Source organism: Pistacia vera, unplaced genomic scaffold (genome assembly GCF_008641045.1).
Source record: "Pistacia vera cultivar Batoury unplaced genomic scaffold, PisVer_v2 Contig121, whole genome shotgun sequence".
NCBI lineage: Eukaryota > Viridiplantae > Streptophyta > Magnoliopsida > Sapindales > Anacardiaceae > Pistacia > Pistacia vera.
The window spans coordinates 187,270-199,825 of NW_022195260.1; the positions used below are offsets into that span (position 1 = coordinate 187,270).

Genomic DNA, 12,556 nt, shown 5'->3' on the forward strand with positions numbered 1-12,556 from the left:
GAGCACTCCACTGGTACAAAATCAAAAGTTGTGTAAAGAAGATGGAGGTCACAAGATCGATGAAAGAAAATATAGAAGCTTGATAGGTTGCTTTTTGTATTTGACAGCAATGCGACCAAATATCATGTTTGCGGCCAATCTACTCTCAAGATTTATGACCGCGCCTAGTGAAGTTCATTTCAAGGTGGCAAAGAGAGTACTGAGATATATCAAAGGAAGTACAAACCTCGGGATATAGTTTAGAATGTTTGAAGAATTTGATCTAGTTGGATATACAGATAGCGACTGAGGCTGGATCAGTCGAAGATATGAAAAACACTACTAGTTATGTGTTTTTTTTAAACTCAAGAGCATTCAATTGGTTTTCCAAGAAACAAGAAACAGTGGCGCAATCAACAACAAAAGCATAATACATTGTTGTAGCTACTGCAGTGAATCAAACGATTTGGCTAAGAAATGTCTTAAAAGATATGAAGCTAGAATGATGTGAGCCTACTACAATCTTGTGACAATCAATCAGCTGCTACAATAGCCAAGAATCATGTGTTTCACAGTCGAACAAAGCACATAAAAATCAAGTATCATGATGTTCGAGAAGCCGAACAGAACAAAGAGATTAAGATTGTTCATTGTTGATCTGAACAGCAAGTCACTGTTGTCCTAACAAAAACTCTAAGCAAATCCAAGTTTGAAGAATTGAGAATTAAATTTGGTGTTTCTAGCAAAGGTATTAGGGAGGATTGTTAAAATAAGTAATATCTTGTTGGAAGTATGTTCAATGTTCCAAAAACCGGACCGAGGCTTGACCCATTCAAGGGTCCGGTTTCTGGTTTGATTGGTTTGATCAGTTGGACCGTATCTTATAAAATTACATTGTAGACCCTAAATGTTTGAAATTCATCAAAAACACCCCTAAATAATACGCATGACTCCCTTAAGGTTTGAAATCTATCCAAAACAGCCCTGTCACGCGAAGAGACTGGTGAGTGCTGGCAGTAGCAACGATTGACGGCCAATCAAAGTTTGGAATCATGCGGCTTTTGATGTATAGGTGCCGAAAAATCTTATGGTGGTGTTAGGGAGTTATACCGGCGCCAGAATTTTTTGGAATTAAGAAGAAAGGTCGACAGTTGCATGAATAGCTGACGACAATCGATAGCCAATCAAAGTTGGAATCATAGGGCTTTGATGTAGAGGTGCCGACGAATCTTATAGTGGTGTCAAGGAGTTCTAACGGTGTCGAAATTTGCTGGAATCAAGAAGGAAGGCCGATGGTTGTGTGAACGATAGGTGGCGAGCAACGAAAGGCTGGATGGTAGCCACTAAAAATGGATGGGTTTTGTTGTGGAGATGTCGTCAAGTCTTATGGTGGTGTTATCTCCCTCGAACGATACTGGAATTCGGTAGGATTGACTTACGATTGGACCACGATTCGACACTATTCCGACAGTCCAACCGCAGCTCAATCCGGTTTGATTAATAATGCCGGTTTTCAGGGGAAACCGGAAGGGAGATGACATCGGTTCCCGATCGAACTGGTCAGACCGAACGGTCCAGTCCAGTCCAGTTTTCAGAACACTAAGTACGTTAATACTAAACGATCCTATGCTATTAAAGGTAAACATAATGGAAACAAGGTGAAAATTAGTGTAACATGAATTAAGGTCCATATGGCATATAATTTAAACTTAGCTGGGTGAAAATTGTTACCTTTTATGCTTTACAACTTTTGTAACTTGAAAATGAGTTCAAGATCTTCAACAAATTTGATAAAAATCTTCAAAGTAAAGTCCACCCTAAGATGAAGAGAAGAGAGTTGACCATGAGAGCTCAAGAAAGAGAATTTCAATTAAAATGAAAATTAGGTTAGATTTGGGAAATATCACTTATTTATATACAAGGACCATTTTGCAGTAATTTGAAATTGTTCTCAAGTCCTTGAATTAATATGAATCATATATTAACCCTTAATACAAATTCAATATTATTTTCAAGTCCTTAAAATAATTTCAATTTAATCTTAACTTTTAATATTAAATCATTATTGGTTTTAAGTCCTTGAAACAATTTCAATTTAATATTAACTCCTTAATATTAAATCATTGATTTAAACAAATTTATAATCAAGGCATATAAAATAATCGCATTTAATATCTAACCCATTATTGAATCCAACTCAATAATATATTTTAGTCCATTATTGAATCTAATCCAATAATGACTAAATTACCTTATTACCCTTGATAAGTGCTAGTTTTCCAAGAGTAATCATTTCTCACCAATACATAAATTTGTATACACACATTTACATCCGAACATCGTTAACCTTTAATGATATGTATTACTCTCTCTTCTCATACTTGTTTTAGGTCTGACCATTTATGTTCACTATAACCTAGCAGTGGGCCCAATATCGCAATCCGATATATTTCGTCATAACTCTTTATGATTGAAACTCCCACTAAACATGATAGGCATTTAGCAATGCTCCATAACCTCTAAGCGACAATGAAGTTAAACTCCAATGAGCCTTTCTCCCGATCGTATGTTCTGTGTAGTAAAATCCCTGTCGTCTAATACCGATTAAGTATAGGTTTATGGTAAGTCAAAACCCTTAACTTAATCTTTATTTGAATCATCAATTAATACAATGGAACGTGTTATCATGAAACTCTTTTTCATATGACTGTTTAGTACTCTGGTTAGAGATTTCCTTTTTCCAATGTTTATTGACATTCGTCTAGGAACTCGAGACCAAACTATTTTGAGTCAACAGATCCCATCTAGACCATCACTTTTTCTCGCAAATGAACAACATATGACCAAACCAGCTTCTTACACAAGACAAGACTAGTCTCGTGTTTATACATCATATGAACCATATGCATCATATATCGAATCTAACTGTGATGTCTCAGGTCTAAAGATTAGTAGTACACTAGTACAACCCTACAATGTATCATTGACCACATTCTAAATGTCCATGTGATTCATTGTAATTGGTCATATTTGATAAACAATTCACTAACCATTTCTCCATGCTAATGCCCTAGTGATATAACTCTTATAATCACCCACACTAATACCATCACGTGATATTCAATGGAGACATTTAGCATGCCTACTATGCATTGTTATTGCCCAATTAACATTACTTACATAGGGAATGCTTCGATGATTTGATCTTCTAAAGATTTGTATCATCTGGACATTTCACATGCATTACAAATAATATAAATGAAGCAGTAAATAACATGTGGAATCAAAACTTTTTCTTCCATTCTTAAAAGAATATTTACAAGATTTATTGCCCTGAAACCGATAACATGACTGATTTCAAGGGCATACACTAACAAATACGATATGCATGCCTACGCGATTTGAAGCTTGCGATCATGTGTGCAAGCTCAAATGGATGCGAGTTGTAGATAGATGTGATCAACAATGATCTGGAGAGCATGTGACCTAAAGTGCATGCCAACTGAAAGAAGCGACCAGGAAGTAAGCGACTTGGAAGCAATGCTAACTAAAATCCATGCGATTGAATGTGAATGTGATCTAATGTATTATACAACCTGAAAGAGGTCAATGGTTTAGGAGGTGGTGTTAGATTGAATTTTTGACTCTGAATCAGCCAGAATTTGGCTGGAAAAATCAACACCCTAACTATCATAGGGGTGTGTTTGATAGAATTCAAACATATAGGGACTGATAGATTTATTAGAGGTATGTTTATTAGATTTTAAACTTATTTATGTTAGACCATCGGTTTAACCATTTTGACCCCTTGGCAGGGTGACACCTTGGGTTGGGTTCCTAATCATTATTTTTAATATCTTAATTTATGTAAAGCCCAATATTTTGAGAGAAAAAGAAATTTACTTTTTCAACTCTGATTAGGTTAAATTTGGCATAGTAAACGGATTTGGAAGGGGAGAGCGACATTTTCCCACCCAATGTTTGGCAAAATGACCTTTTCCACCCGTTAAGTTTCAAAATGACACTTTTTCACCCTTCATCAGATTCAATTAGTGTTTTCTGTTAATATTTGACTAAAAAGATGAAAATACCCTTAAATAGTTTATTATAAATTAAAATTTAATTAAGTTAAAGTGATTATTCATTAGTTCAAATGTAAAAATATTTTTTTTTTCTAACTTTTTTTATTTAATTAATTAGGAATATTGATTTTTTATGTTAATTAGTAAAAATGAAAAATATTGTGTTATGAAAAACATTATAAATTTAATAGATTATTGACTAATAGTGATAAGATATTAATGACATTATAAATAAATATTAAGATTATTTAACTTTAAACAATTCTATAACATTACTCCTAAGTTTTTAGTTGGAGTTAACTATTTTTTCTTTTTTAACTTTTTAATATTTGACTTTTTGGTTAGTTAATAAATAATAAAAAATTTATAAAGATAAATAAGTAAGGACATTTCCATTTTTTTAGTTAAATATTAACAGAAAATATAATACAACTTAACTAAAGTAGAAAAGTGTCAGTAATAGAAGATAAGACCCTAATAAATGCTCACCGGTAAACATGCGAAAGTTATTCAATACAATTCAGGAAATGATTGAAATGTGGCAAATGACTAATGAGTGTCCTATTTTCCAATTGTATTAACTTACGTGTTGTAATGAACCGTAGGGCCTGCAATTCACACCTCAGCTTATGTAACCTTGCAGGCAACATCTTTAGATACATAATAAAAAGTCTGCCTGCACTGCATTCTCAATGGAGTACAAATATTAGTCCTAGGACGCCAGGATAGTGCACATTCTCAGACTATACTCTCAACAAAACAATTTTTTCAAGAACTACTTTTGTTTCTCCTCCCTTTAGTAACGCAAGCCAATTTTTTGTTTGTTATTCATCAACTTTGTGATTATTTCATATAACGACCACTGAATAGTACAATCTTTCCAAGTACACATTGCTTGTTCAAGTAAACATAGTTAATTATGATATGGCCAAGATAGTTCAACATATTCAAGAAGAGATATCTTGTGAATCTAGTATGGATATTAGCAAAGTGGCAGATAGGGAGATTGATGATGATGGAAGGTATAAAAGAACTGGTATTCATCCTGTCTTAACTCCTATATACATATGCCTTCAACTTATGATTTTGTTTTTTCTTTTTGATGGATCAAGCGTCCGTGTATAATTTAATTTTATACTTTTCATGCATGTAACTTTTGTGTTTGACATAATCTGATTTCATATCTAAACAAAGCATTCATGTTCTTCAATGAGGATCCGATAATAACTATGTTAAACCCAAACCGGATCCGATAATAACTATGTTAAACCCAAACCAACTTGTGGCCAAGCGTTTCCTTGCATGGTAAAAGGAAGTCAAATATACGTAATAGGGTCCTATCATCTATTGGCAACGAGGCTTCTTGGCAGAGATTTGACCAGCAAAACCAGATGCATGCATTCTTATTGCTTAGGCTCCACATTTTCTTATTTATCCTCGCTGAAGTAATGGCTAAAGGACAATGATAATTAATCAAATCTGAATACTTTATAGTCCTTGAAAATGCAAGTCTGTAATTGCATTTAAGATCACTAATACAGCGGGGTAAATTTTATTCCCAGTCAAAGTAACTTTTACTTTTGAAGTTATATATAATTCTAATTTGGTGAGGTTACCCAGGGACCGTGTGGACTGCAAGTTCACATATAATTACAGCCATAGTAGGATCTGGAGTGCTGTCACTGGCCTGGGGGATAGCACAGCTGGGATGGATCACCGGCGTTGCAACTCTTTTAATTTTCTCAGCCATATCATTATACACAGCCGGTCTCTTAGCAGATTGTTACAGGGCTCCAGATTCTGGAAAGAGAAATTACTCATATGGGGAGGCTGTAAAATGTTACTTAGGTAAGTTTAGATATATCGTACAATACAAAGTAAGAATTACATCCAATCACATCAAGGTAAAGTTATATTGAATCTGATTTTGATTTTTCTGGATGGTTTATATTTATTAGGTGGAAACAAGTACAAGGTCTGTGAGTTGGTCCAGTTTATACTCCTGACTGGGATGCTAGTAGGCTATACCATCACAACATCAATAAGCATGGAGTAAGATAATCATATTAAGCTACATTAATTAACTTTTTAATTAAGCTGGAGCTAATTACTATGTTCAATTTAATTTTTTTCAACAAACTTTCAGGGCCATACGCAGATCGAATTGTTTCCACAAAGAAGGCCATGGAGCGCCATGCAAGTTATCCAATAATCAATACATGATTGCAATTGGAATTGTTGAAATTCTTTTGTCTCAAATCCCAAACTTTCATAAGCTATCATGGCTCTCCACCGTCGCTGCAATCATGTCTTTTTCGTATTCAGGCATTGGAATGGGGCTGGCATTTGTAAAGATTGTTTCAGGTAAATGAGTTAATTTGTTGGGTGTTTTTCTTTCTACCAATTAACTATTAATTTCTTGTTATTCGGTGGAGTGTTACTATGGTTATAGATGAACATAGGCCCCAATGATGGGCTCTAACGATTGTTATATATCAACAAACAGCAGTAGCATATATTCCTTACCATAAAAGTCTCTGAGATTTGAACAGGGCAAGCAGAAAAGACCACTCTCACAGGAGTGGAAATTGGGCTGGACTTAACTGCTGCAGAGAAAATTTGGAGGATGTTTAGAGCACTGGGGGACATGACATTTGCTTGCGCATATTCTCCTATCCTGATTGAAATCCAAGTAAGCGAACCTATGACCACCCACTATTTGATAAATTGTCAAGACTTAATTCCCATTAATCGGCTCTGCATCGCTGGGGAAATAATTTGAACTTAAGCATGTATGGTGTGAGTCTAAATTTAACTGCAAGTCTTACTTTTGTAGTAAATCATTCTAATGTATGTCTTTATGTTTTTCCCATAAATGTTTAGAACACATTGAGGTCATCACCGCCAGCAAACAAAGTTATGAAGAAGGCTAACGTAATAGCTACGTTTACAGCCACAACTTTGAACATGGTATGCGGCTGCCTTGGCTACGCCGCATTAGGGAACCATCAGCCGGGCAACATGTTGACTGGCTTTGGATTTTACGAGCCTTTTTGGTTGATTGATTTAGCCAATTTCTTCATTGTCGTGCACCTCATGGGAGCATATCAGGTTTTCTCTTAATCCTCTTATGTCTCATAAAACGTAATACAACCGGAATTGCTCACATTTCTCCCAATTAAATGTCCTTAATTTTTAGTGAATCTTTGGATAAATAGGTAGTGGCTCAACCAGTATTCAGCTCGGTCGAGTCAAGGGCTAGCATGATGTGGCCTAATTCAAAGTTCATCGGCCACGAATACCCTCTAAACATCAGCAAGATTAAGTCAATGTTTAGCGTCAATCTCTTCAGGTTAAGTTGGAGAACGATATTTGTGGTAATGGCAACGGTAATTTCCATGGCATTGCCGTTCTTCAATGAAGTACTTGCACTTCTTGGAGCCATTGGTTACTGGCCCTTGACAGTTTATTTCCCTGTGGAGATGTACATTGTGAGAAAAAATTTTAAAAGAGGAAGTATCAAATGGTTGAGTCTCCAGCTTCTGAACGTTGTGTGCTTGCTGGCTGCCATGGCCGCATTATGTGGCTCCATTCAAGGCTTGAACCAGGCTGTCCATACCTACAAGCCCTTCAAGTTCCATTAATTAAGATGTTTGTAACAGTGTAACTTAAGACCTTATCTGTTAATTTGAGTTTTGATTTCAGATTACAAAAAAAAGTAATCTGAAATCAAAACTCAAAGATGAGGCAATTCCATTATTAAACAGTAAGGACTTGCTTGGTGTGCGATTAAAAGATGAGTGTTTAAACATGATTTACATATTTAATTTCTACAAACTTTAAACGTGATGAGAATAATCTAATGATCACTATGAAGCAATAAACTCAATATTTGGTTTTTGGGTTGTTTTCAGAATTAAATCACACCAAGCAAGTCCTTACTGTTTAATAATGGAATTGCCCTTATCTTGGAGTTGAAAAGGATGGAAGAAGGCCCTTTTATAATAGTCAGTAATTGACCATTTATGATTTGGTCACCCTTGATGATAAAATATATATATATATATAAAATGAACATAAAAAGACAGTCCACGAAAAGTTTGACCAAGATTCTCATATCTATATTCAACATTCTATAACAAATAATATCTGAAGGTTCGTGTTACTTGACACCGTTCCATTTCATTTGTCTTAGTCTTAATCGTACACCATCCCAATTCCTTTTGTGTTTGACATAATCTGATTTCATATCTAAACAAAGCATGCATGTTCTTCAATGAGGATCCGATAATAACTATGTTAAACCCAAACCAACTTGTGGCCAAGCGTTTCCTTGCATGGTAAAAGGAAGTCAAATATACATAATAGGGTCCTATCATCTATTGGCAACGAGGCTTCTTGGCAGAGATTTGACCAGCAAAACCAGATGCAAGCATTCTTCATTGCTTAGGCTCCACATTTTCTAATTTACCCTCGCTGAAGTAATGGCTAAAGGACAATGATAATTAATCAAACTTGAATACTTTATAGTCCTTGTAAATGCAGGTCTGTAATTGCATTTAACATCACTAATACAGTGGGGAAAACTATATTCCCAGTTAAACTAACTTTTACTTTTGAAGCTATATATAATTCTAATTTGGCGAGGTTACACAGGGACTGTGCGGACTGCAAGTGCACATATAATTACAGCCATAGTGGGATCTGGAGTGCTGTCACTGGCCTGGCGGATGGCACAGCTGGGATGGATCACCGGCGTTGCAACTCTTTTAATTTTCTCAGCCATATCATTGTACACAGCCGGTCTCTTAGCAGATTGTTACAGGGCTCCACACTCTGGAGAGAAATTACTCATATGGGGAGGCTGTCAAATGTTACTTAGGTAAGGGCTTGTAGGTATGGAACCAGGCTGTCCATACCTACTAGCCCTTCAAGTTCCATTAATTAAGACGTTTGTAACAGTGTAACTTAAGAGTTAAGACCTTATCTGTTAATTTGAGTTTTGATTTCAGATTCCCAAAAAAAAAAAAGAAAAAAAAAGTGCGTGCATCTAGATTAAAAGACCTTTTTTTTTTTTTCTCTAAATGTTAGGTGTGAAACCCAGTTTTCTTCCGATTGGTTCACCTGATGCTGAGCTTTATTGGCTTGTATAATCATTAAATCATTTATTGAATTTGGAAAAATAAGCCTCCTCGTGAAACAACTTGTATACTTTTTCTTATAAATTTAATTTAGTAATTTTCTATCTAGAAGATTCTCATTTATTTATTTCAGTTAATAGGATTTTTCTTTATTAAAAAAAAAAAACTTAAAAATGAGGTTTTATGCACTCCTGGGTTCGAATCCCTCAAGATACTAATACGTAATAAGGGTAACCACTTGAGTTCTTATCTTATTGGCAATTCCAGATTTTCAAAAGATTAGATGAGGTAGGACTCTTATCTTGCCAGCAATTTCAAGTTTTCAAGAGATTAGTTGAGGTAGATGTAAGTTAGTTCAGACACTCTTGATGTTAAAAAAAAAAAAAAAAAAAGCCTCTTTAATTAATTTTGTATCGAAAAATACCCAGTTGATCATGTGCAAAGATATTGTCATTAAGAAAAAAATATCAAGAAAATTATAATCAAGCGCGGTGAAACAGGACAAATGGGATTAGAGAAATGTAAGGTAGGGTTAGCAATGGTGTACACGGAAATGAATGGTTTCAAAAGAAAAGTTTGACCAAGATTGGGATCACATACTATTCTCATATCTATGGTCGACATTCAACAACAAATAATGTAAACCACGTTTCAGAAGTGAAGATATAGATTTTGTAGAGGAGGTTGTAGGGAGTCTAACGGTGGTCTCAGAAGTGATTTTGGACTTTGGAATTGACTGAAAAAAGCCAAAAACTGGTAGCTTAGATGCTATTAATGTAAACCACGTTTTGCTAAAATTAGCCTATCTTCTGCCAAAGAAAATGTCGATGCACTTTAGCGTGCTAACGTGCATCGTGCTACAGTGAAAATTTAAGAATCTGTTGAAATAAAATAAACGATAGTATTTTAAGGATGAAAATCTAAAATAAATACAATCAAAGGTATTAATTTGAGATTTCACTAAGCCTTTGGTGGGAATATGCCATCTAATCTATTTAATCAACAATCATAAAGTTATAAGAAACAAAGGAAAAATTATTTTAATAGATTGTCAATATTTTTTCTTTTATCAGAGTAAGATAATTAAAATAAACAAAAAGTGGTTTCTAACATTAGATTAGATCTGATAAAATATGTAAAGAATTAATGTAAAATATATTTTTTAAATAAAAGAGAACTCTTTTCATTACAAAAAGCAAAACATCTTTGTAACTAGATAGTAAGAAACCAACTGCTTGATTTTGGATTTATTCCTCTCCAATATCGGGTAGGCAAAACCCACCTGTCATGATGCTTGGATACAGCTGATCTGTAATGGAACATAACACCAAATTTGACCGATCTTATAATCCCATTTTCATCAGTGGCAAAACTGCAATTATATTCTTTTCTAGGGTCATTTTGATTCCCAAAACCTTACTTATGAGCCCGCCCGCACACTCTCCTCGGCTAACTAAATTTCAAATCGCAATTGCAGTTGGTCCCGGCAAAAACTCTATTGGAGCAACTAACTGAAATCAATTGAAATGCCTAAATTACCCTCCCCATTTCTAGTACTGCTGCATACTTACTTCACTCTCCTTCTAATTTCCATACCCTTCCAAGTAAATTCTCAATTCCCAAACACAGAAGAACTAACCATCCTCCTCAACATTAAGCAAGAACTGGGAAATCCACCATCTCTCAGTTCTTGGAACGCCACGTCATCACCGTGCAACTGGCCTGGAATCACCTGCATAGAAAATTCGGTCACCGAAATTTCGCTCCAGAACAAATCCATCACCCAAAAAATCCCACCAACAATATGCAACCTGAAAAACTTAACCTCCCTTGACCTTTCCGTAAACAACATCCCCGGAGAGTTTCCAGATATCTTGAACTGCACCAGACTTGAAATCCTGGATCTCTCTCAGAATCTTTTCGTGGGTCCGTTACCAAACGATATCGACCGCCTTTCGGCTCTCCAATACATCAATTTTGGGGCTAACAACTTTTCTGGCTACATACCCCCGAGTATAGGCCGATTGTCGGAGTTGCAGGTGTTGTATCTTTATCAAAATGAGTTCGACGGCACGTTTCCGAAAGAAATCGGTAACTTATCTAATCTCGAAGTGCTGGGTTTGGCCTTTAATGAGAAGATGAAACCTGCAAGTATTCCAGTCGAATTTGGAAAGTTAAAGAAGTTGCAGACTCTGTGGATTAATGAAGCAAACTTGATGGGCGAAATCCCGGATTCTCTCACCAATCTTACGAGTCTTGAAACTCTGTCTTTGGCAATAAACCAGTTGTCAGGTCCTATTCCTAGTGGATTGTTTTCGTTAAAGAACTTGACAAGCTTGTATCTCTTCCACAATAAACTATCTGGTGAGTTGCCAAACTCGTTTGAAGGTCAGGTAAAACATTGCAGAATGGGCATGGAGACACTATGCAGAAGAAAAGCCTATCATGGATGTTTTTGACCCGGAGATAAAGGAATCAGGTTACCTGGAACAAATGACCACAGTATTTAAACTAGGACTTATTTGTACAAGCACCTTGCTAAACGATAGGCCTTCCATGAGAGATGTTTCGGAGATTCTTCGTCGGTGTAATCCTACAGAAGCTTATGGAGGGAGAATGACACGACATGACCCGTCCCGACCTTCTCTTCCCATAGGATCCGGGCACTCCCACAAGACTCGGATGATCGAGACGTGTCGTGTAGGGAAAACTGTGAAACCTAAAATCTTGTTTTCCTGAATATACTTTACATAAATAATCCGTATGAAAATATAATCAGAAATATATGTATGGTAGGTACATAAACATAATTAGGAAGTTTGGAAAAATATAATGCATAATCCACGAAAATCTGGAAACAGAGGATCAAGTCTTGTGTAATTACAACAAAAACATGAGACTATTACAAAAGAAACATAAGCCATTTTGCTTTTTGGTTGGAACATATGCCATAATACACACATGAGAAGATGTCGACGCGTGGCACAACCTTGAGCGGTGACTCACTGCTCAGCACGATCTCCTTGTGAACCTGGGGGGAGGAAAACATTTTTGAAAATGGGTGAGCTGAAATACTCAGTGAGTGGAGGAAAGGGGAAGTTTGCAAAACATTCGTCAAACAAAAGTCATGGCATGCAATGGTTCTTATGAAATACTGAAAACAACATGATTCTATGAACATGATATGGTGGCAACTAATCATTCATGTATGCATGCATAACTCATTTCTAATTGTTCTAAGTATTGTAATCTGATCAATTAAACTGACAACAATTTTTGAATCCTAGCTCATCACTTGTTACGAAATCATTGCTATTAGTCTCCTACGTTTTCTCCCCTTGTATATTTTATTTC

General features: G+C 35.6%; 2 protein-coding genes across 2 annotated transcripts; both read left to right on the forward strand.

Annotated features, from left to right (window-relative positions):
- Nucleotides 1–4,985: 4,985 nt before the first annotated feature.
- Nucleotides 4,986–7,705, forward strand: LOC116113147 (amino acid permease 8-like). Its single transcript, XM_031399304.1, has 7 exons — nucleotides 4,986–5,097; nucleotides 5,682–5,909; nucleotides 6,020–6,113; nucleotides 6,208–6,425; nucleotides 6,614–6,753; nucleotides 6,945–7,172; nucleotides 7,280–7,705. Exons 1-7 carry the CDS (start codon nucleotides 4,986–4,988, stop codon nucleotides 7,703–7,705), a joined length of 1,446 nt encoding a protein of 481 aa, XP_031255164.1.
- A 3,023-nt stretch (nucleotides 7,706–10,728) lies between these two features.
- Nucleotides 10,729–11,661, forward strand: LOC116113154 (receptor-like protein 52). Its single transcript, XM_031399315.1, has one exon. It carries the CDS (start codon nucleotides 10,729–10,731, stop codon nucleotides 11,659–11,661), a length of 933 nt encoding a protein of 310 aa, XP_031255175.1.
- Nucleotides 11,662–12,556: the final 895 nt, after the last annotated feature.

Excerpts from the sequence above, each read along its gene's own strand:
- LOC116113154 (XM_031399315.1), top strand. The coding sequence starts at position 10,729 with ATGCCTAAATTACCCTCCCCATTTCTAGTACTGCTGCATACTTACTTC.
- LOC116113147 (XM_031399304.1), top strand. The coding sequence starts at position 4,986 with ATGGCCAAGATAGTTCAACATATTCAAGAAGAGATATCTTGTGAATCT. Across the intron at positions 5,098-5,681 it reads TGGAAGGTATAAAAGAACTG|GGACCGTGTGGACTGCAAGT; the intron begins GTATTCATCCTG and ends GAGGTTACCCAG. Across the intron at positions 5,910-6,019 it reads GGCTGTAAAATGTTACTTAG|GTGGAAACAAGTACAAGGTC; the intron begins GTAAGTTTAGAT and ends TATATTTATTAG.